General features: G+C 40.7%; 3 protein-coding genes across 4 annotated transcripts; all 3 read left to right on the top strand.

The window, feature by feature from the left end:
- The first annotated feature begins 2,287 nt into the window (after positions 1-2,287).
- LOC114785693 (zinc finger protein 883-like) lies at positions 2,288-8,972 on the top strand. Of its 2 annotated transcripts, none has more exons than XM_028972209.1 (3): positions 2,288-2,462; positions 5,150-6,220; positions 7,437-8,972. In XM_028972209.1, exons 1-3 carry the CDS (start codon positions 2,291-2,293, stop codon positions 8,207-8,209), a joined length of 2,016 nt encoding a protein of 671 aa, XP_028828042.1. In that variant the 5' UTR covers positions 2,288-2,290; the 3' UTR covers positions 8,210-8,972. The 2 variants fall into 2 exon arrangements, with proteins under 2 accessions (XP_028828042.1, XP_028828043.1); XM_028972210.1 differs by having other exon boundaries at positions 5,150-6,102; positions 7,511-8,972.
- Positions 8,973-11,817: 2,845 nt separating this feature from the next.
- On the top strand, positions 11,818-19,160 carry LOC114785457 (zinc finger protein 135-like; the record flags this gene model as incomplete). Its single annotated transcript, XM_028971735.1, has 3 exons — positions 11,818-12,013; positions 14,121-14,177; positions 18,550-19,160. Coding segments are annotated over exons 1-3 (864 nt in total), but the record flags the coding sequence as incomplete, so codon positions are not given.
- Positions 19,161-19,169: 9 nt separating this feature from the next.
- On the top strand, positions 19,170-21,944 carry LOC114785893 (putative zinc finger protein 833; the record flags this gene model as incomplete). The annotated part of the gene is made up of 3 exons (XM_028972546.1): positions 19,170-19,218; positions 20,609-21,205; positions 21,462-21,944. Coding segments are annotated over 3 exons (726 nt in total), but the record flags the coding sequence as incomplete, so codon positions are not given.
- Positions 21,945-25,181: the final 3,237 nt, after the last annotated feature.

Genomic DNA, 25,181 nt, shown 5'->3' on the forward strand with positions numbered 1-25,181 from the left:
CTGAAGAAACTGTCTTTACAACTGTATTACACTGCTAGAGCACACCTCTCAGAAACTGATGGGCTAGTATTGTTTCAGGATATGCTGGTCATTCCTGTCACCCAACAGTCCAAGGTGCTGACACAGTTGCATGAAGGACACCAAGGTTTGACAAGGGGCCACGCACTAGCTAAGATGTCCACGTCGTGGCCACGTATCCGTAAGGACATAACTCAGCTGGTGTCAACATGCCAATTCTTTATTGAGAATAAGCCCACACTGCGACGAGAACCTTTAATCACCACTTCTTTACCTGGAGGTCCCTGGCAACGCATCGCAGCATACCTGCATGAACTAATCAAACAGAATTACTTCAGATTACTATTCATGACACATTGAAATAGCTCATTTGTCTTCAACTGCTAGTTGAACAGACAGACAGACTCAAGAGCATGTTCACAAGATGGGGAATACCTCACAGTTCACATCTGCAGAATTCAAGGGTTTCTGTCTGTGATTTACATTTGATATACATTTCTACCAGTCCACATTATCCCCAAGCGAATGGTGCAGCTGAGTGTGCAGTACAGACCCGCATCTCGCTCTGATGTGCTACAGGGCGACCCCTAGATCACTCCCCAAGCTGTTCCAGAGTCAGAACCACAACAGCTGCAGTTTGAAGATCAACCAGCAGCAGGCTCTACTCCCAAAGACATGCCACAGGATTAGAGACAGCCAGTTTAACCAAATAAAGGTGCCTCACCAAAGGAAAACACAGCCTAGGGTGGTGCAGGTGACATCAAGAGGTAGAGAGGTCAGACTTCCTCTCAGATATAGAGACATTTAAGCTATGCTGCTTTCCAAACATGTTCAGAGAGTGTTGAACCACTTTTGAACTGTTCCAGAAACATACAGTTATTATAGATTGGAACAGCTTCTATTAAAGATGTCTAGTACACGTTCGTCCTCGTGTCCGATCTGCTGATTATAACCATGCATGACAGTTTGTGTCCTAGTGAACTTCATTGATGGTAACATGAAAGCACATTGTAAGTCACTCTGGATAAGGGCGTCTGCCAAATGCATTAAATGTAAATGTAAGTGGAGATTAGAAAGTTCCAACCTGACCTCACAACTAAACTACAACCCCTGTTTCTCCAACATTTGTGACTAGACTACATGATTTTATTTTTTAAGTTGAACCATTTTATGAAGAAGAGTATTACGTAATAAAAAAAAGGCCTAAAGCTTTTTTGTATTATTTAAAACAAATTTGAGAAGGAGGCTCAGATTAATGAATTGAATCTTTATGAAAATAATTGTAATGCAGGACTTAATGAAAAAGCATAACTAGCAGCTGTCAATACAAGCAATGTACAAATAGTGATGATAAAATTAACCCTAATGTTTCGTTTCGTTTTATTTGATGACAATCCAGAGCTTCCTGTCTCACTTGGAGTCGCTCTCTGAAATTGACGAATCTGCTGCCGTTTGACGAATCTGCTTCTGTTTACATCTGCAGGAAAACCAAGTAAAACACAAACAAGTGCACACGCGAGTCACCCTGCTGACGTAAATGATCCCTTTTTGGAGTTTTTATGATTTTGCGTATTGGTAAGTAATTTTATTCCACATAAAATGTAAAAACGCGTGTTATTTGGACTGTTTAAAGCGGCGGTCTGGTGAGGGAGGAGCGGGCTGATTTAAACTCGCTCTACACACAGACTCGGGTCAGACTTCAAAATGTTCTTCTGACACTTTTTATTGGTTTTTAAAAAGCTTAAATGTAAGTAGTTTGTGTCCAGCGGGCTGGTGAACAGGTTTAACAGCAACAGATACAGTTATGCTAAAGTAGTTTCACGTTAGCAGCTAAATGCTCATTCAGACTGATGTCTGGGATCATTCACACTTTTAATGTGGAGACTTTTTCTTCACTGTTCTTTATCCAACACATTTCCAACATCACCAATCACATTTAAATACGAAAACACTCTGCTGTGATTGTCTGTAAAAGACTGCAGCAGCTCACATGAGCTACAAGCCTTTTTATGTGAACAGAGAGAAGCTGGAGTTGGTTGTGCTCGCTGTAAAATTAGCTGCAACTGAGGAATCTCCTGGGAATCATTTATAAAGGTGACTGTGTGTCTTTATGTTATATCAGATATCTGCTTTGTCTATTTATGTGTATTTTATAGGAATACTGTTAGGAATACTATGAATGATGGGTGTTCTGCAGAAACTAATTCTAGAATTATTATTTTGTATAAGATCATTGTTGAAAGAACCTCCTGCTTCATTCCAAGGTCCCAAGATGGATCGCAGTCTGTCTCTGTTACCTTCTGATCTGAAGAGTGTAGACCAGAGCAGCACACATGTTAAACCAGAACTATCAGCAGATACCATCACATCTCTGAACTGCGGTAAAACACTGGAACCAATGGGAATTCTTGTGAAGAAAGAGTCGGATGATGAAGAATATTCAGGTGAGTGGAGTTAAAAAGATTGGAGGGGCTTTTAGTGATCTGGATATCAGTAGGAATTTCAGGTCTCTTCTGATCATTCTTTTTTACTTCTCTGTAATATTGTGGGCAGCATCTGGCTGTTGCTGGTTTATGGTGAAATGATTTTCATTCATACTCCAGATTAAGGCCCCACCAGTGCTCAAAAATAATATATATATATATATATAACAACACATATGCAACAAATATTTTAAAGACATAAAAGTATTTGGTTATGTTAGCAATATTTGCATATTGGTAATCATTGTATACTTCAAAAGTGAAGTGATTGTCACACGTGATACACAGCAGCACAGCACACGGTGCACACAGTGAAATTTGTCCTCTGCATTTAACCCATCACCCTGAGTGAGCAGTGGGCAGCCATGACAGGCGCCCGGGGAGCAGTGTGTGGGGTCGGTGCTTTGCTCAGTGGCACCTCAGTGGTACCTTGGCGGATCGGGATTCGAACCGGCAACCTTCTGATTACGGGGCCGCTTCCTTAACCGCAAGGCCACCACTGCCCCACTTGCAATATTATATAATACTGTGGTCTGTAGCAGTCGCCAAAGCATTTCACAGCATATCATACCGTGTATGACTATGTATGTGAAAAATAAAATTTGAATGAAACTCACACAGGACCTGGTTATGTGGGTCAGTACCTCGATCCAGCTACCGTCCCGTCTGTCCAGCTCTTCAGCGGCTGTCCCCATGGTCCAAACTAACCCTCGGAGGCTCAAGACCCAGAAATCTGATAATAAGGCAAATAAAACACTTTCACCTAGCGCTCACTTAGCATCTGGGACATTTCTAATAGTGAGCAGTGGGCAGCCATGACAGGCACCTGGGGAGAAGTGTGTGGGGACGGTTCTTTGCTCAGTAGCACCTTGGCGGATCAGGATTTGAACCAGCAACCTTATGATTACAGGGCCGCTTCCTTAACCTCTAGGCCACCACTGTCACAATAAGGCCAGATCAGATCAAAATTTTACCGTTTTAGAGAGAAAGTTTCCGTGTGGACAGGGCCTAAGAAAGGAAGAGTAGGACCGGAAGTTTTCTTCTCACCCAGAAAATTCCTGTTTTGCACAAATGCCCTTGGAAAGGTCATTAAAAAAAATCTCTAGTGGCATTTGATTAATTTAAAAGTTAAAGTGAAGTTATTGTCACATGTGATATACAGCAGCACAGCACATGGTGCACACAGTGAAATTTGCCCTCTGCATTTATCCCATCGCCCTGAGTGAGCAGTGGGCAGCCATGACAGGCGCCCGGGGAGCAGTGTGTGGGGACGGTGCTTTGCTCAGTGGCACCTTGGCGGATCGGGATTCGAACCAGCAACCTTCTGATTACGGGGCCACCAATTGTAAATATGCTGATTATGGTGTGATCCATATGTGATTGCTGATAGTTGTTGCTGCCCCTTTTGTTTGAATATTTGTTTCAAAATTTTTTGCACAAATCTGATTCCATATTTTTCTGCCGTTTGTGTCGTCAGGGCAGTGCGGACTTAACTGTTGTATTAGAAAACATTATGTGACTAAGTAAAATTAATGGGCTGCATCGTGATTCATCAATATCAAGGCATTGATAATCGAATTGTGAAACCAGTGAAGTTTCACACCTCTAGTGTACTGTGTTATGCTTCCAGACGTGGTGGCATAGCAGGTAAGGAAGAGGACTCGAAATTGAAGGCACAAAGGATATGCGATATAAATTTGGCCAACAGGAGAGGTTTTGATTATTCCGTCCTACTATAGAAATATCTGCTTCTCATGAAAATGACAAAGTTGCACCTGCTAGAAACCATGCCTACATGCAGCACAAGGCATTCGTTTTTGGCAAGAGCACAGAGTGCACATCAGTTTGAGTTCAAATCCTTGCCTATAGGGCTTTAAATGGAAGTGCACCGTCTTATATCAACACGCTACTGGCTAGCTACACTCCTGCATGCCCTCTCAGATCTGCAAATGAAATGAGACTAAAAATTCCCTTTTCACAGGGTCTCCATTCCCAATCAAATTGTTTAAAAAGTATTTCAAACGAGTCAAACACACATACACACACTCACACTCACAAAAAATGTCTAGCACTTAACAATTCCCTAGCATGTTCTATTCTTGACAAGTTATGCTTTGTCAGGGCTCTTAGTTTTGTAACTCAAAATCTCTAGAAAATGAGAATTGCTGGTGTCTTCCTCTTGTAAGTCGCTTTGGATAAAAGCATCTGCCAAGTAAAGTAAAGCACCCATGGAAATGACCTGAGGTGGTTCTAGCGTGTTTGGTGCAAAAAAAATATGATTATCATGATTTTTAAATCTTGGAAACCTGCATAGTGTTTCTTAAATATGAACAAATTTTTATATAATCACGTGCATCAAACAAATACCTGGTATTTCACTGGCTATATGGATGTGACAGAAAGTCCGCTTTCAGTACAATTTCCCAGATATGTTTTATCGAGTATACGGTAATGCTATTTTTTTGATGTATTGTTAAAAAGTTTATTACACAACTTTCTGCTGCCATGCCTTTGCTACAGACACGTCACCTTTTCAAAAATAGTTACAATTAAATTTACTTATCAAATTAGATACCGCAATATGTATTGTTTATCATTTATGGTTATATTTATATCTATATAATTTTTTTGCCATATCATTTTTACAGATCAGGAAAGCAAATTCGTTGTACAGAGGTATAAAGAGGAAACTGAAGAAAATTTACACCAGTTCAACAAGTATGACGACAGTTTAAGACAAGTGAAGATCCCTGAGGATCTTCACAAAAAGAAAACATACCAGTGTGAAGAATGTGGAAAGAGTTTTGCAAAAGCATCAGACCTTGTAATACACAAGAGGACTCATACCGGAGAGAAGCCTTACCAGTGTGTACATTGTGGGAGGAGTTTTGCACAAGCATCACACCTTATAATGCACAAGAGGATGCATACTGGAGAGAAGCCCTACCAGTGTGAAGAATGTGGGAAGAGTTTTGCTAAAGCAGGAACCCTTAAACGACACAAGAGGATACATACTGGAGAGAAGCCCTACCAGTGTGAAGAATGTGGGAAGAGTTTTGCTAAAGCAGGAACCCTTAAACGACACAAGAGGATACATACTGGAGAGAAGCCCTACCAGTGTGTACAATGTGGGAGGAGTTTTGCAATAGCATCACACCTTGTAATACACAAGAGGACACATACCGGAGAGAAGCCTTACCAGTGTGTACATTGTGGGAGGAGTTTTGCACAAGCATCATACCTTATAATACACAAGAGGATGCATACTGGAGAGAAGCCCTACCAGTGTGTACAATGTGGGAGGAGTTTTGCACGATCATCACACCTTATAGTACACAAGAGGACACATACCGGAGAGAAGCCCTACCAGTGTGTACAATGTGGGAGGAGTTTTGCAGAAGCAGGAAACCTTAAAATACACAATAGTATACATACTGGAGAGAAGCCTTACCAGTGTGTTCAATGTGGGAAGAGTTTTTCATGTGCATTGTACCTTAAAAGACACGAGAGGACACATGCTGTAGAAAAGTCCTACCAGTGTGTAGAATGTGGGAAGAGTTTTACAGGAGCATCACAACTTAAAAGACATAAGAGGACACATCTTGCAAAAATTTACCAATGCACTTTTTGCTCTAAATGCTTTAGAACATTAGATCAACTGAAACATCATCAACATTTACATACTGAAGAAAAGGACTTGGATGATGTGATTCATTCAGGTAGGATCAAATTTGCTCCATTAGACTGTAACAGTGTAATGGAGCATTATATATATTTAGAAATATTATTCAGGAAAGGTTCTGTATATGCAGCCCTCTGGTTCCCCAGTTCAGGTTTTGGATTTTATTAAGGCCTTGTTCACACAAACATCTGAACCAGGCATTTTTCTGGTGTTCGTCGCATTAGGTGACTGTGATCTGATCGTTTGTCTGCTCATTGAATCAAATAAATTCATCCACATGGGCATTCAGCACCAGCGTTCAGTTAGCTGTGTGTTCGGCTGGCGTTAAATAAACACTGCATGCCATGTTTTATTAGTCTATTTCTGATTAAATCTTGACTGACATTAAACAGCATCAAACAAACACCAGTGAAACGCCAATTGAAGGCGGCTACAAAACAGCAGATGCGGATGGTGTATAGAGGGACTTTATTTTGAACATCTGTGTGGATGAGGCCTTTTAATCTTTTATTGTCTGCAGCTTTATTATAATAAGATTTTTCATTTTATTAATTAATATATTTGACGGACCTCTAAAAAACCCAAATGTTTCACTTATGAGTTCATATGAAAATGATTGTTTTGTAGCAGTGTTTGTCTTTATATTGTATACCTGTATTTTACATTGCATCCGGAAAGTGCAGTGGGTTGCAAAAGTATTTGGCCTCCTTGAACGTTTCCACATTTTGCTCTGTGATTGCCTCAGAGGTTGTTTAAGAGATTAAACAATTGGGTGCAACAACACCATGAAGTCCAAAGAACACACCAGACAGGTCAGGGATAAAGTTATTGAGAAATTTAAAGCAGGCTTATACTACAGAAAGATTTCCCAAGCTTTGAAAATCCCACAGAGCCCTGTTCAAGGGATCATTCAGAAATGGAAGGAATATGGCATAACTGTAAACCTACCAAGACAATAATGTTAACTTGAAATTATTGCAATATAAATATGAACAGTCCTAGTTGCTAGTTCAAATCCCTAACCACCAAGGTACCTATGACATCCCCTTTTACAAGGGACTGTCCCCTGACTCTCCCCCTTCGGGTGACTTTCATGGCTGCCCTCTGCTTACTAAGGGCAGAGGACACATTTTGTTGTGACATTTTGTTTGTCATTGTGATGCATAGCAAGCACAGGACACTTACCGTGAACAAATGTTTCACTTTCAGGCTTGAACATGTCTATAGTGGCTTATGGTTGTTTGTTTTTACAGATCATGAAAGGAAATTCGCTGAGCAACTTCGGTGTAAAGAGAAAACTGAAGAAAAGCTGCAGAGAAACTATTCGAAAGAGAAGCCCTACCAGTGTGAAGAATGTGGGAATAGTTTTTCATATATATCACAACTTAAAAGACACAAAAGGACACATACTGGAGAGAAGCCCTACCATTGTGTACAATGTGGGAATCGTTTTGCAGAAGCAGGATCCCTTAAAATACATAAAAGGACACATACTGGAGAGAAGCCCTACCAGTGTGTACAATGTGGGAAAAGTTTTGCAGAAGCAGGAAACCTTAAAAGACATGAAAAGACACATACTGGAGAGAAGCCCTACCAGTGTGTACAATGTGGGAAGAGTTTTGCAGAAGCAGGATCCCTTAAAATACATAAAAGGACACATACTGGAGAGAAGCCCTACCAGTGTGTACAATGTGGGAAGAGTTTTACACGAGCATCACAGCTTATAACCCACAAGAGGACACATACTGGAGAGAAGCCCTACCAGTGTGTACAATGTGGGAAGAGATATCTATGTGCCTCAAATCTTAACAAACACAAGAGGATACATACTGGAGAAAAGCCAAATCAGGTTGTACAATGTGGGAAGAGATTTACACAAGCATCACTCAAATTTAATCAAAGTTTACATACCGATGATAAGCTCTATAAGTTTATAGCAGTCGTTAAACTGAAGAAATTAGATATAACCACACCTATACATTGTGGTACCATACTGGAACCAACAAGAATTGATGGAAATTTGTGATTTTGTTTGGATTCATCGGATTTATTTTCGCTGCTAAAATAGACCAAAACAGTCATTATTTAATCAAAAATGTAAGTGACTTAATATTGTTAACATGTTTGTTGAACTGTGATATGAAATCAGTGTCACATTTTCAGTCATGAGGTGATGGTAAATTAAGTGATTGTCAATTGTCAGCTCTCTTGGTCATCAGGTCGTGTGATGAATGTTGCTGAACTGTATTCAATTGTTATAAATATAAAAACACCACGTTTTGAAATTTAACTGCAGAATGTCAATTTAGTTCATTAGTGTGTGCTGCGCTCATTCGTTTGATTTCTCCTCGAGAAGCTGCGCAAACCTCAAAAGGTTAAGGTCCTTGCACCCTGACCGAAGCTGTCGTATTCGTTTTTTTTCACATTCGTCATTTGGTGGCTCTCAATTGTCAAAAACCCTCAAAATATTTGCTGCGCATACGAACAATGCAGAAAATCAAACCATCCAAATGAATTTTTATGACTCACGGATGTTACAAAGGCTGCAAATGTATACAACGTAAGGTCGTATTTAGTTTATATATATATATATAAATGTGTGTGTGTGTGTGTGTGTGTGTGTGTATATATATATATAATATAGACTGCAGTTAAAGCTTTCCTTTAGTTTTTGTTAAATACACGCACACACAAACATGTTTAAATTAGTGGTGGGCCGTTATCTGCGTTAACGTGAGACTCTTATCGGGCGATAAAAAAATATCGGCATTAATCTATTCACAAAGTTTTGTTGGGAGCTGGGTCTATACTACGCAAGCTATTGTGCCGGAGTTAAATGGTTACACTAGATTTATAAGTATATTTCTTCTTTCTTGTGTCTTTTATTTTCTTATTTCCTAAAGACTTTTGTTTTTGAGACCCGGTTCATGGCGTGAGTTGTGAGAGGTGCGTGGGGTTTGTGTGCAAAAAGTTATTTCTTTCATTTTAATTTCTGTACATATAAGGAATTTTTTGCATGTGTGTAATTTTGCACCCGTTTTTATGTTCTTTTAATACTGTATATTGTAGAGAGAGGTGCAGAAAGACGCGATGTGTGACGCGACCTTGCTTTTAGTACAGAATACACTTTGCACAGAAAATCTCTTGGGTGTCAGCTCATCATTTGTGGTTCAAGAAACGAAATCAAAAAGTTACACAACGCAGAAGAAGAACCGCTACACTATGATGACTTTCACCTTGATATTTTAGCACGGATGTATACCTAGCCGAATTGCACTGTAAGGGGCGAGAACGAGTCTTTGAACTGTGAAATTACCACATCAAATGTGACGTGGTAACATGGATGCAGCTGTTTAACTGAATAAACAGTTGGTAAACACAAGTACATCTTATTGAACATCATTTATTTTCATCACCAATTATCATAGTAGAACAGCTTTCTCAAGCAGTTTGTGATGCATTTTGGGAACAGGAGATGAGCCCCTGGTCTAATGCGCCACCTGGCTTGAGAAACCCGTTCTCAAAGACTTACTTTAAGTTATTATTTGGGTAGCACACATATTCTGAATGCCTTCGGCAGAATTCAAATGAGCCATTTTAATCTAGATTAATTCCAAGATTGCAGTGAGATTAATCTAGATTAAGAATATTAATCTATGCCCACCTCTAGTTTAAATACATTTATTTTCTTAATAAATAAGTAACAATAAATTGTTGTAACAGCAATATCTGATTGTCACTTGTGATGCACAGCACATAGTGCACACAGTGAAATTTGTCCTCTGCATTTAACCTATCACCCTGAGTGAGGAGTGGGCAGCCATGACAGGCGCCCGGGGAGCAGTGTGTGGGGACGGTGCTTTGCTCAGTGGCACCTTAGTAGCACCTTGGCGGATCTGGTTTCGAACCGGCAACCTTCAAATTATGGGGCCGCTTCCTTAACTGCTGAATCTGAATGTATTGATTTTAATGAAAGTTCTGAAGAAATTGAAACTGCATTTTCATGAGAGTTTTCAGGAGGGCGATCAGGAGAGTGTCTACACCTACAGCCAGCAAAGAATTTGTACCTTCCAAACCATTTTTTATTAGGTTATGTTTAATGTATAATAGAATCTTTAAAACACTTTTTGTCTTTGGCATTTTGTTGTGTCTCTGTCTCTAGACCATGGGACAAATAATTATCCAAACACAGAGCAACATACAGTACAGGCCAAAAGTTTGGACACGCCTTCTCATTCAATGTCTTTTCTTTATTTTCATGACCATTTACATTGGTAGATTCTCACTGAATGTTTTATATTGTAGTTTCTTCAAAATAGCCCCCTTTGCTCTGATTACTGCTTTGCACACTCTTGGCATTCTATTGATGAGCCTCAGAGGTCGTCACCTGAAATGCTTTTCCAACAGTCTTGAAGGAGGTGTTTAGCACTTGTTGGGGTCCAGCTCACCCCAAACCATCTGGATTGGGTTCAGGTCCGGCCAGATCTCCACTTTTTGTTAAGTACATAACTCCACATGTGTTCATTTTGCCTTCAGTGAGAATCTACCAACGTAAATGGTCATGAAAGTGAACAAAGACAAACAGAATATCATGGAAGGATATCATTTTACATTTACAGCATTTATCAGACGCACTTATCCAGAGCGACTTACAATCAGTATTTACAGGGACAGTCTCCCTGGAGCAACTCGGGTTTAAGTGTCTTGCTCAGGGACCCAATGGTAGTAAGCGGGATTCGAACCCGGGTCTTCTGGTTCATTGGCGAGTGTGTTAGCCATTAGGCTACTACCACCCTGGAAAAATCATCAACTCACAGATAGAGAAAGCGTGCTTAGCGTGTGTGAGTGTGGGCCTGTGAAAGATTTGCACGGTATGTACAAGGTTTAGACTGTGCTCGAGTGCAGACAGACCACAAACCTTTAGTACCACTCATAAATATATATGACCTGGACAAAACTCCCCCAAGGTGTCGAAGGCTTCTCATGCACCGGTCTCGTCACAGCGACTCAACGAGATCTGAGTAGCCACACGAAACGACACATCAGGAAAGGATGGCCACTAAAGTCAAAAGTGAAACTGTCTTTACAACTGTATTACTCTGCTAGAGCACACCTCTCAGAAACTGATGGGCTAGTATTGTTTCAGGATATGCTGGTCATTCCTGTCACCCAACAGTCCAAGGTGCTGACACAGTTGCATGAAGGACACCAAGGTTTGACAAGGGGCCACGCACTAGCTAAGATGTCCACGTCGTGGCCACGTATCTGTAAGGACATAACTCAACTGGTCAGCTGGTCAACTCAGAATGGGCAGTGGTGGCCTAGTGGTTAAGGAAGCGGCCTCGTAATCAGAAGGTTGCCGGTTCGAATCCCGATCTGCCAAGGTGCCACTGAGGTGCCACTGAGCAAAGCACCGTCCCCACACACTGCTCCCCGGGCGCCTGTCATGGCTGCCCACTGCTCACTGGGTTAAATGCAGAGGACAAATTTCACTGTGCGCAGATGGGAATACCTCACATCTGCAGAATTCAAGGGTTTCTGCCAGTTTTTTCTGCCAGTTTTTTCTACCAGTCCACATTATCCTCAAGCGAATGGTGCAGCTGAGTGTGCGGTACAGACCCGCATCTCGCTCTGATGTGCTACAGGGAGACCCCTAGATCACTCCCCAAGCTGTTCCAGAGTCAAAACCACAACAGCAGTTTGAAGATCAACCAGCAGCAGGCTCTACTCCCAAAGACATGCCACAGGATTAGAGACAGCCAGTTTAACCAAATAAAGGTGCCTCACCAAAGGAAAACACAGCCTAGGGTGGTGCAGGTGACATCAAGAGGTAGAGAGGTCAGACTTCCTCTCAGGAAAAAGCATGAGAAATGAGAGGTAACCTTATGACATCATAAGGGGACAAATTCCAGATCCGTCCATGTGAGCTGCCACTCTGTGAACGGTGAAGCAGAATGACCAAACCATGCTTGGTAATAGGGGAACTTTAAAGCATCCCCACACATTTTATAAGTTGTGTGTGTGACATCACAATAATAGCCCAGATGGGAATGGATATGGAGCTGGGTGACGGTGAACTGATAGTCTGTAGAGCAACATTTCAGCTTTAGACAGACAAACACCAAACAAAGAGAAAAAAACATTCAAAATCAAAGTTGTGAACACAAGGGTACATGACAAAGGTAGAAGTGGAGAATAGAAGGTCTTCCTGACCTCACAACTAAACTAAAACATTTGTGACTAGACTACTTTATTTTTTTTACATTACATTTACATTTACGGCACACCCCCTCCAGTGTGACTTACAATGAGTAGTTACTGGGACAGTCCCCCTGGAGAAGGATTAAGCAGTAGTAAGCAGGACTTGAACCTGGGTCTTCTGGTTCATAGGCAAGTGAGTTACCTACTAGGTCACTACCACCCTATAGTTAAACCATTTAAAGCTTTTTTGTATTATTTAAAAGAAATTTGAGAACATGGCTCAGATTAATCAAGTGAATATTTATGAAAATAATTATAATTTGTAAGTATTTAAAATTAAAGTTAAAGTGACACAGTGCACACAATGAAATAGGTGGTAGTAGCATAGTTGGTAACACACTCACCTATGAACCAGAAGACCCAGGTTCAAATCCCACTTACTACCATTGTGACCCTGAGCAAGACACTTAACCCTAAGTTGCTCCAGGGGGGCTGTCCCTGTAACTACTCCCCGGGCACCTACTTGAAAGGTGCCCGAGGAGCAGTGTGTGGGGACGGTGCTTTGCTCAGTGACACCTCAGTGGTTAAGGGGCGCTTCCATAACCACTAGGCCACCACTGGCCCATTCATTATTCTAATAAAACTACAACTAATACAGAAGAAAAGCATAACTAGTAGCTGTCGAAACAAGCAAGGTACAAATAGTGATGATACAATTAACACTAATGTTTCGTTTTATTTGATGATTCCTGTCTCACTTGGAGTCGCTTTCTGAAATTGACGAATCTGCTGCCGTTTGACGAATCTGCTTCTGTTTACATCTGCAGTAAAACCAAGTAAAACACAAACAAGTGCACGCGCGAGTCACCCTGCTGACGTAAATGATCCGTTTTTTGGAGTTTTTATGATTTGTATGATTTGGTAAGTAATTTTATTCCACATAAAATATAATAAAATGTAGAAACGCGTGTTATTTGGACTGTTTAAAGTGGCGGTCTGGTGAGGGAGGAGCGGGCTGATTTAAACTCGCTCTCCACACAGACTCGGGTCAGACTTCAAAATGTTCTTCTGACATTTGTATTGTTTTTTAAAAACCTTAAATGTAAGTAGTTTGTGTCCAGCGGGCTGGTGAACAGGTTAACCAGCAACAGATACAGTTATGCTAAAGTATTTTCACGTTAGCAGCTAAATGCTCTTTTAGAGTGATGTCTGGGATCATTCACACTTTTAATGTGGAGACTTTTTCTTCACTGTTCTTTATCCAACACATTTCCAACATCAACAATCACATTTAAATAATGTGAGCTGTGAGCTGATGTAAGAGACTGCAGCAGCTCACATGAGCTACAAGCCTTTTTATGTGAATAGAGAGAAGCTGGAGTTGGTTGTGCTCGCTGTAAAATTAGCTGTAACTGAGGAATCTCCTGGGAATCATTTATAAAGGTGACTGTGTGTCTTTATGTAATATCAGAAATCTGCTTTGTCTATTTATTTGTATTTTATAGGAATACTGTTAGGAATACCATGAATGTTGGGTGTTCTGCAGAAAATAATTCTAGAATGATTATTGGTGATAAGATCATTGTTGAAAGAACCTTCTGCTTCATTCCAAGGTCCCAAGATGGATCCCAGTCTGTCTTTGTTACCTGTTGATCTGAGGAGTGTAGACCACAGCAGCACACATGTTAAACCAGAAATATCAGCAGATACCATCACATCTCTGAACTGCGGTAAAACACTGGAACCAACAGGAATTGTTGTGAAGAAAGAGTCGGATGATGAAGAATATTCAGGTGAGGGGAGTTAAAAAGATTGGAGGGGCTTTTAGTGATCTGTATATCAATAGCAATTTAGTGTCTCTCTGATAATTCTTTTCACTTTTCTGTCTGTAATTTTGTGGGCAGTGTCTGGCTGTTGCTGGTTTATGGTGAAATGATGGTTATTCCACTTCCAGATTGTGGTCCCACCAATGCTCACCGGGACATTCACTAGTATCTGTAAGGTCTTGAGAGTTTTTTTTTTTTTTTCTTTTTCTTTTTTTTTTTTTTTTAACCCATCCCGAGATGTTTATTGTGTGTCACCTTGGTAATGAGACGTCTTTTAATTGGCATCAGTTGTGACTGAATATTAATTCAAATTTTATTTGTCACATACATAGTCATACACGGTATGATATGCAGTGAAATGCTTTTTGCGACTACTACAGACCACAGTATTGCAAATGTTGCAAGTATACAATGAAGACCAATATGCAAATATTTCAAACATAACCAAATATTACACTTTTACGTCTTTAACATAAAAGTGAAGTGATTGTCACATGTGATAAACAACAGCACAGCACACGGTGCACACAGTGAAATTTGTCCTCTGCATTTAACCCATCACCCTGAGTGAGCAGTGGGCAGCCATGACAAGCGCCCGGGGAGCAGTGTGCTTTGCTCAGTGGCACCTTGGCGGATCGAACCGGCAACCTTCTGATTACTGTTACTAGTTACTGATATATTTCAGCCGGTGTCATGACTTTCCAGGTCTTTTTGCACCTACCTTTCTTCCTTGTTTTCAATTTTTTGTAAAAGCACTTTAAAAAAACAAAAATGATCCTCTTGTATTATGTATCCCAGTTCTGCCCATTATTATTACTGTTTAAAAAAGTGAGTGGGTGTTTAAACTACTAGAATGAGGTTGAAGTTTGTCATATGTACAAAGTACAGCGTACAGAGCACAATGAAATTCTTACTTGAAAATAGTGCTGCATGATTAATCTAATCGCAATCGTAATCACGATGTCAGTCTGTGCGATTACATGAACGCAAAAAGCTGCGATTTAAATGATTAGTACATGGATTGGATCAAATTCAAATTCAAATTTTATTTGTCACATACACAGTCATACACGGTATGATGTGCAGTGAAATGCTTTCTGCAACTGCTACAGACCACAGTATTGCAAATGTTGCAAGTAAACAGTGAACCAATATGCAAATATTGCAAACATAACCAAGTATTACACTTTTACGTCTTTAACATAAAATATGTGTAACTGGTAGGGTGAAGGTGTGCAAATGAGTTACAGTTTTTACAATGTTTAAGAAAGAAGAAAGAGCCATAAAAGCCATAAAAGAAAGAGCAGTAAGGGCAAAGTGATTATGTGCAAAGTGGTTTTGTGCAAAAGAGTCCGGAGTGATTGGAGGTGAAAGTGCTGGAGTTCTATGTACTCTTGATGTTGAGAGCTTGGACAGCCTGCGGGAAGAAGCTCCTCCTCATTCTCTCTGTGTTGGACTTCAGGGAGCGAAAGCGCTTCCCTGATCGCAGCAGAGAGAAGAGTCCATTGTTGGGGTGGCTGAGGTCCTTCACTATCTTCCTGGCCCTGGTGCAGCACCGTTTGCTGTAGATAGATTGAAGGTCAGGGAGCTTGGTACGGATGATTCGTTCGGCTGATCGAACCACCCTCTGTAGGGCTCGCCTGTCCTTCATGGTGCTGTTCCCGAACCAGGTTGAGATATTTCCCGTCAGGATGCTCTCTATGGTGCAGGAGTAGAAGTTCCTGAGCACCTTGGAGGGCAGTCTGAAGTCTCTCAGGCGTCTGAGGTGGTAGAGACGCTGCCGGGCCTTTTTCACCACGGTGTTGATGTGACAGGACCATGACAGGTCCTGCGTGATGTTAACACCGAGGTAACGGAAGCTGTCCACTCTCTCCACTGGGCTCCTGTTGATGACAGGGGTCTGGTAGGTCCTCTCCTGCTTTGTACTGAAGTCCACTATTAACTCCTTTGTCTTGCTGACGTTCAGGTGGAGATTGTTCCTCTGGCACCAGTTCGCCAGATTTCCAACCTCCTCCAGGTAGGCCGTCTCGTCGTTGTCAGAGATCAGGCCCACCACGACAGTGTCGTCAGCAAACTTGATGATGATGGTGGTGGAGTTAGTAGTGGCTGTACAGTCATGGGTGTACAGGGAGTACAGCAGGGGGCTCAAAACACAGCCCTGGGGGGCTCCAGTGCTGAGAGTGATGGAGGCTGAGACATGTCCACCCATCCTTACTGCCTGTGGTCTCCCGGTTAAGAAGTTGGAGATCCACTGACAGAGAGATGAGCTGAGTCCCAGGTGCTCCAGCTTGGTGGTGAGTGTGGAAGGGATTATTGTGTTAAATGCTGAACTGTAGTCAATGAAGAGCATTTTAACATAATTTCCCTTCCGAGTGTCCAGGTGGGTGAGTGCAGTATGGAGGAGATGTGATATGGCGTCATCCGTGGACCGTTGGGACGGTATGCAAACTGTAGTGGGTCGAGTGTATCTGGTAGTGAAGAAATGATGAAGTCTCTGATCAGCCGTTCAAAGATCTTCATCACTACTGAGGTGAGGGCTACAGGGCGGTAGTCGTTGAGGGAGGCAGGATGGGTTTTCTTGGGGACCGGAACAATGATGGACTCCTTGAAGCATGTGGGGATCACCGACTGAGATAGAGAGAGGTTGAATATCTCTGTAAACACAGGTGCTAGCTGGTCCGCGCAGGCTCTGAGGATTCTTCCCGAGATGCCGTCTGGTCCTGCTGCCTTCCTGGTGTTCACTCTCTTGAAGGCTCTCCTCACATCATGCTCGGTGATGACGAACGCGTTCTCGGTGCTGGCAGTGTCCTCCCGTCTGCAGCTGTTGGAGCCGCTAGCCGTAGCATCGGATCGGCAACATATCCGATCCATTCTCTCATTCTCTCAAAGTTTGCGAGTCTCACTTCAGTCGGATGTGACGTATTTGGTCACATAACTTTCGATTCAGAGACATATGGTTAGACGCCGCATGACGCGCTGCATCGTACGTCAACGTCGCCGCCATATTGCGATAGGCTCTGCTGTGGCGTGAAGCATATACATGTCTATGGAGAGAAGTGCATAAAAATGCCTCACTCTTGTGCTGCTTGGGGCTGTACAAACCGCTGTACGCTCCAAACCAGGGATTACATTTCATAGGTAAGGCTGGACAATTGTTTTTAACATATTTGGCCATTATAAAATCCCGTTTTATAAGTCTTAACCTTAGCTAAGATAGGCTAAGCTAGCGAAGCTATGCATTCCTGTATTCAAGTCAGCCTCCAAACAACGTTTTGGTTAAACGTAAGAACTATAATATGGGATTTTATAATGGCCAAATATAATCAAAACAGTTGTTTAGCCTTACCAGGGTTTGTCGTTCGACAGTAATGTAAAGAGTTATTTGTGATTATTTAATTTTGTAGAATATTGTATTTTGAAAGCACTGGGCATTTCAAGTTGTTATAAGTAGTTTGTATGTTTATCATATCGCAATCGCATATCGCAATATTGATCTCAATAATCGCAATATGTCTTTTTCCCCAAATCGTGCAGCCCTACTTGAAAACCTCTCCCACGTAGACAGAACATAGAACATGATACATAGAAGACAAAGTGCAGCAGCAATAAATAATAAGTCACAGAAGGGTGAATATATCTAAGTTGCATAAGAAAGTGATTGTGCATAATTTAAGTGACAGTGCAGTGCATACTATGTGTGTATAGCCTGATGGCACTTGGGAAGAAACTGTTTCTGAATTGTGATGTGCGTGTGTGAATTGTCCTGAGTCTCTTGCCTGATGGCAGGAAAGTAAACAGTGCAGGATGGCTGGGGTACTTCAGGATGCTCTTTGTTTTCCAGACATTTACATTTACAGCATTTATCAGACCAAGCTCACGCTCCTCTGGTACAGAGACTGAATGGCCCTTATGGCAACAAGTTGCGTCGCCACCTAGGGGAAGCGCAGGGGAAACCGGAAGTGATGTCAAAGGGAAATGGTAGGAAGGCGGGAAGGGTGGATGGCACGGCAAGCGCAGCCCCGAAAAAGGAGACTGAGGCTCCTTTTATTCCGTCTGTCCCACAGCCGGAACAGGTGGGCTCAATTTACAATCACCGGGCACCTGCAAACAACACAAACATAGAACAGAAACACACCCAAAATACCAGGACGTAACAATTTGTAAAGAGTTTATTATACAACTTCCTGCTGCTGTGCCTTTGCTACGGACACGTCACCTTTTCAAAAACAATTACATTTAAATTTACTTATCAAATTAGATGCTGCAATATATATATATCGTTTATCATTTATGGTTAAATTTATATCGATATGAATTTTATGCCGTGTCGTTTTTACAGGTCAGGAAAGTAAATTTGCTGTACAGAGGTGTAAAGAGGAAACTGAAGAAAATGGACACCAGTTCAACCAGTATGACGACAGTTTAAGACAAGTTAACATCCTTGAAACAGGGAAAAAAAAATATTCTAAAGAGAAGCCTTACCAGTGTGAAGAATGTGGGAAGATTTTCGCAAAAGCAGGAGTCCTTAAAAAACACAAGACGACACATACTGGAAAGAAGCTGTACCAGTGTCCACAATGTGTGAAGAGTTTTACACGATCATCATACCTTCAATCACACAAGAGGACGCATACTGGAGAGAAGCCCTACCAGTGTGTTCATTGTGGGAAGAGTTTTGCAAAAACATCACACCTTAAAAGACACAAGAGGACACATACTGGAGAAAAGCCCTACAAGTGTGAAGAATGTGGGAGGAGTTTTTCAGATGCATCATACTTTAAAAGACATAACAGGATACATCTTGCAAATATCTACCAGTGCGCTCTTTGCTCTAAATGCTTTAGATCATTAGCTCAACTCAAACATCATCAACGTTTTCATACTGAAGAAAAGGCCAACAAGCGTACAGAGAAGAAATCAGATATCATCACACCTGTGAATTTGGTTGAAACAGTGGAAGTAACAGTGAAGGATGAGAAGCAGGACTTGGATGGTGTGATTCATTCAGGTGAGTGAAATAACATTTTTGTATTTCAAGTAGAGGGTGAATATGTATTTCATACACACAAACGTATTTTCCCAGACTGTAATAGTGTGATGGAGCATTTTATACATTTAGAAATATTATTCAGGAAATGTCCTGTATATGCAGCCCTCGTGTTCCCCAGTCTAAGTTTTGGTTTTTATTAAGGCCTTGTTCACACGAACGTCTGAACCAGACATTTTTCCAGTGTTTGTGGCGTTAGGTGACTGTAATGGGACCATTTGTCTGCTCGTTGAAACAAATATATTCATCCACATGGGTGTTCAGCACCAGCGTTCAGTTAGCTGCACGTTTGGATGGCGTCAAATAAACACTGCATACATCAAGTGTTAAACAGCATCAATCAAACACCAGTGAAATGCCAATCGAAGGCGGCAACAAAACACTGCAGATAGGCGGATGGTGTTCAGAAGGCATTCATTTTGAACATCTGAGTGGATGAGGCCTTATAATCTTTTATTATCTGCAGCTTTAATATAATAAGATTTTAATAATTAATATATTTGACTGACCTCTAAATGTTTCACTTTTGAGTTCATATGAAAATGATCAGCTGTGTTTGTCTTTATATTGTTGCTACCAGTATGTTACATTGCATCGGGAAAGTATTCATGGCGCATCCTTGTTTTGTACACTTTATGTAACAGCCTTATTCCAAAATGGATTACATTTTTTTCCCTCAGAATTCTACTCACAACACCCCATAATGTTAACATGACAAAAGGTTTACTTGTGGTTTTGGGTAAATCATTAAAAATAAAAACTGAGAAATCATATGTACACATCAAGTTCAAATCATTAGTTTTGTGCGAGAACGCAGGTTTTAAATTCAAATGTACAAAAATATATATATCATAAAAATTATTAGTAATTCTTGAATCTAGAGTTTAAATGTCTTACTTGTAGACCCAATAAATAAAACAAAACAAGCCTTTAATCTGTCAGTATAAAGTTATGCTATATGTTGATGTATCTGTAAAAGGTTTATTGTACAACTTCCTGCAGCAGTGCTTTTTGCGTTGGACATGTTACCCTTTCAAAAATTATATACCGCAATATATACAGTCTGCAGTCTTTGATTAAATTTATATTGCAATATGATTATGAACAGTCCTAGTTGTGAATTTAAATCCCTAACCGCCAAGGTACCTATGACATCCCCTTTTACAAGGGACTGTCCCCAGACTCTCCCCCACGAGTGTCTGTCATGGCTGCCCACTGATTACTAAGGGCAGAGGACACATTTTGTTTGTCTTTGTGACACACAGTAAGCACAGCACACTCACCGTGAACAAATGTTTCACTTTCAGGCTTGAACATGTCTATAGTGGCTTATGGTTGTTTGTTTTTACAGATCAGGAAAGGAAATTCGCTGAGCAACTTCGGTGTCAAGAGAAAACTGAAGAAAAGCTGCACCAGTTCAACAATTATAACAACAGTTTAAGACAAGTGAAGGTCCTTGAAACACAACAGAGAAACTATTCAAAAGAGAAGCCTTACCAGTGTGAAGAATGTGGGAAACGTTTTACACATGCATCAAACCTTAAAAGACACAAGAGGACACATACTGGAGAGAGGCCTTACCAGTGTGAACAATGTGGGAAAAGGTTTTCATGTGCATCAACCCTTAAAAGACATAAGAGAACACATACTGGAGAGAAGCCCTACCAGTGTGTACAATGTGGGAAGAGATATCCATTTGCATCAACCTTTAACAGACACAAGAGGATGCATACTGTAGGAAATTCCAATACGTTTGTACAACATGGGAAGAGATTTACACTAGCGTCATTCAAATGTAATCAAAGTTTACACACTGATGATAAGATCTATACGTGTATAGCAGTCGTTGAACTGAAGAAATTAGATATAACCACACCTATACATTGTGGTAACATACTGGAACCAACAAGAATTGTTGTGAAGAAAGAGTTGGATGAAATGTATTCAGGTGAGTTGAGTACAAACGATTGTAGGGGCTTGTTGTGATATGGATATCAGTCGGAATTGTAGAGGTGAACATATTCTGTAGGAGATAACAGCATATTTATCATAACGTCACACATTCTACTGTTCTCAAAAAAAAAATTCTCAGTCCCTCCAGGAATTTATGATGCGTTCTCACTTTTGTTGAATAACCACAACTTTTTAGTTGTTGAATAACCACAACTAGACTGTGACTGTGCACCAATTGTCTGACTCCAAAGTGCTTCTCACCATCCTGAATGTCCCCAAGAATTCAAGGCTCACAAGCCTCAGCGACACAAATGGGGCAGTGGTGACCTAGCGGGCAAGGTAGCAGCCACAAAGCATCATCCACACAGACTGCTCCCTGGGCGCCTTCCATGGATACCCACCGCTCACCAAGGTGAAGGGTTGTGTACACCGTGTGTGGTGCTTGCTGTATATCACAATGACAATTAAATGAATTTTACTTTCCTAAAAATTTGCTTCTATGATTCAATTTCGGTTTATTGAGATGCACAATCTGGGTCCTTGAAAAAACCAATGGAGTGCAGTTTCCCAACAGAGCTCATTTACATATTTTATGACAGCTCTGGGGTTGAAGTAAAGTGGAACTTCATCTGGGAGAAGCATATGCCAGCCGGTTTTACTCATATTTGATGCCGATTTGCTTGATTCTTTGTCGGCCAGTGTGCCGTAGCCGTATAAGTTGGCGCATAGCAGGAACCGCTGCATTTTAGTGTCTTGAATCCAGAGTGGACACTTGTTTCCTTTTTTCAGGGACTGTGTTTTTTTATTGTTTAATATATAATAAAATCTTTAAAACACTCTTCGTCTTTGGCGTGGCTCCTCTCCATTTTGTTGTGTCTCTGTCCCTAAGCGCTGGAACGTAACAACCCACTGGTTCTTTTGAGTCTTGTGTGACGGAACAAAAAAAAACATTTGTGATCATTTTTATATCCAGTCACAGAGCAACTGCAATGCTTCACACGTTTGGAAGCCATGACGGTCGGTGGAGATAATGTTTCATGGGAGGGGTGGGAAATTCTCTGGGTGGAATAATAGAGGACCTTTAAAGCATCCCCACACATTTTATAAGTTGTGTGTGTGACATCACAATAATAGCCCAGATGGGAATGGATATGGAGCTGGGCGACGGTGAACTGATAAGTCTGTAGAGCCACATTTCAGCTTTAGACAGACGAACACCAAATAAAGAGAACAAACATGCAAAGTCAAAGTTGTGACAACGCAAGGGTACATGACAAAGGTAGAAGTGGAGAATAGACTAGACTACTTTTTTATATATTTTTGTAATATTTAAAACAAATTTGAGAAGGAGGCTCAGATTAATCAAGTGATTATCAAAATAATTATAATTTGTAAGTATTTTTAATTGAAGTGGAAGTGACACAGTGCACACAACGAAATGTGTCCTCTGCTTTTAAACATCACCCTTTTTGAGCAGTAGGCAGACATAAAAGGTGCCCCGGGAGCAGTGTGTGGGACGGTACCTTCAAGGGGACCTCAGTGGTTACTTCTTTAACCACTAGGCCACCACTGGCCCATTCATTATTCCAATAAAACTAAAACTAATCGAGAAGCAATGTTCAAATAGGGATGATAAAATTAAAACTAATGTTTCGTTTCGTTTTATTTGATGATTATCCAGAGCTTCCTGTCGCTCAATTTAAGTCGCTTTCTGAAATTGACGAATCTGCTTCTGTTTACAGGAAAACCAAGTAAAAAACAAAGAAGCGCACGCGCGAGTCACCCTGCTGACGTAAATGATGCATTTTTTTGAGTTTTTATGATTTTGGGTATTGGAAAGTAATTTTATTCCACATAAAATGTAGATGTAATGTAAATGTAGAAACGCGTGTTATTTGGACTGTTTAAAGTGGCGGTCTGGTGATGGAGGAGCGGGCTGATTTAAACTCGCTCTACACACAGACTCGGGTCAGAATTCAACATGTTCTTCTGACACTTTTTATTGGTTTTTAAAAAGCTTAAATGTAAGTAGTTTTTGTCTAGCGGGCTGGTGAACAGGTTTAACAGCAACAGATACAGTTATGCTAAAGTAGTTTCACGTTAGCAGCTAAATGCTCATTCAGACTGATGTCTGGGATCATTCACACTTTTAATGTGGAGACTTTTTCTTCACTGTTCTTTATCCAACACATTTCCAACATCACCAATCACATTTAAATAAGAAAACACTCTGCTGTGATTGTCTGTAAAAGACTGCAGCAGCTCCCATGAGCTACAGGCCTTTTTATGTGAACAGAGAGAAGCTGGAGTTGGTTGTGCTCGCTGTAAAATTAGCTGCAACTGAGGAATCTCCTGGGAATCATTTATAAAGGTGACTGTATGTCTTTATGTAATATCAGAAATCTGCTTTGTCTATTTATGTGTATTTTATAGGAATACGGTTCGAAATACTATGAGTGTTGGGTGTCCTACAGAAAATAATTCTAGAATGATTATTGGTGATAAGATCATTGTTGAAAGAACCTTCTGCTTCATTCCAAGGTCCCAAGATGGATCCCAGTCTGTCTTTGTTACCTGTTGATCTGAGGAGTGTAGACCAGAGCAGCACACATGTTAAACCAGAAATATCACCAGATACCATCACATCTCTGAACTGCGGTAAAATACTGGAACCAACAGGAATTGTTTTGGAGAAAGAGTCAGATGATGAAGAATATTCAGGTGAGTGGAGTTAAAAAGATTTGAGGGGCTTTGAGTGATCTGGATATCAGTATGAATTTCAGGTCTATTCTGATTATTCTTTTTACTTCTCATTCTGAAATAATGTGGGAAGTGTCTGGCTGTTGCTGGTTTATGGTGAAATGATTTTCATTCCAATTCCAGATTACGGCCCCACCAGTGCTCACTGGGACCTTTAGTAGTCTCTGTAAGGTCTTGAGAGTTTTTTTATTTTATTTTTCTTTTTACTCAAAATGTGTTTATTGAGTGTTACATTGGTAGTGAGACATATTTTATCTTGCATCAGTTGTGACTGAATATTAAAGCGGACTTGCTTTCAAATTATTGATATATTTCAGACGGTGTCACATACCGTTTCTTCATGTTTTCAATTCTATTCTGCTTTTTTAAAACTGCTTTTTTAAATAATTATCCTCTTGAATTATTCATCTCAGTTCTGCCCATTATTATTATTGTTTAATTACAAAGTGAGTGGGTGTGTAACTACTAGAATACATTTTTTAAACAACATTATGTGTTAAAAAATAACAACCTTTCATAAACTCTCACAGGACCTGGGTATGTGGGTCAGTACCTCGATCCAGCTACCGTCTTGACTGTCTAGCTGTTCAGCGGCTGTCCCCATGGTCCAAACTTACAATTTGATTCTCAGAGTTTCAAGACCCAGAAATCTGATAGTACTAAGGAACTAAGCCAAATAAAACACTTTCACCCAGCGCTCACTTAGCATCTGGGACATTTCTAACAACATAATAAATAAAAAAAACACATGAACATTTTTATGTATACATTGATAATACATTGATAAATAGTAAAAAAAAAAAAAGAAAAAAACTTGTAGAAGTGAAAAAATCTATCCATGTTAACATACTTGAACAGTATTGTTTGACAGAGACATTTAAAATATTCATATTACAACCTCTCAAATTTGAGCGATGTTTCAAATAGTCATGCTGCTCACTTTAATAGTGACAGTTTTGAATCCGTCACGGATCCCATTCGTCTGCCGTGTCAGCAAGTGGTGCGGGCTGCTGCGTGGCCCGGGGCCACGAAGGAAGACCGGTCTTGTACCGAATTTTGTGACTAGATGGTGCGGTGCTGCGAATGACACTCCACACCGTGCAGTACATTTGGCATTTGCCAGAGAACACAAAGATTGGCAAACTCGCCCTGTACTCCTATTTTGCACAAATGCCCTCCAGTGGCATTCATTTACTCATCAATATGCGATG

Source organism: Denticeps clupeoides, chromosome 3 (assembly GCF_900700375.1).
Source record: "Denticeps clupeoides chromosome 3, fDenClu1.1, whole genome shotgun sequence".
Lineage (NCBI taxonomy): Eukaryota > Metazoa > Chordata > Actinopteri > Clupeiformes > Denticipitidae > Denticeps > Denticeps clupeoides.

Coding starts and splice junctions, on each gene's coding strand:
- LOC114785693 (XM_028972209.1), top strand. CDS start 2,291: ATGGATCGCAGTCTGTCTCTGTTACCTTCTGATCTGAAGAGTGTAGAC. Junction 2,463..5,149: donor GGATGATGAAGAATATTCAG/GTGAGTGGAGTT, acceptor TCATTTTTACAG/ATCAGGAAAGCAAATTCGTT. Junction 6,221..7,436: donor GGATGATGTGATTCATTCAG/GTAGGATCAAAT, acceptor TTGTTTTTACAG/ATCATGAAAGGAAATTCGCT.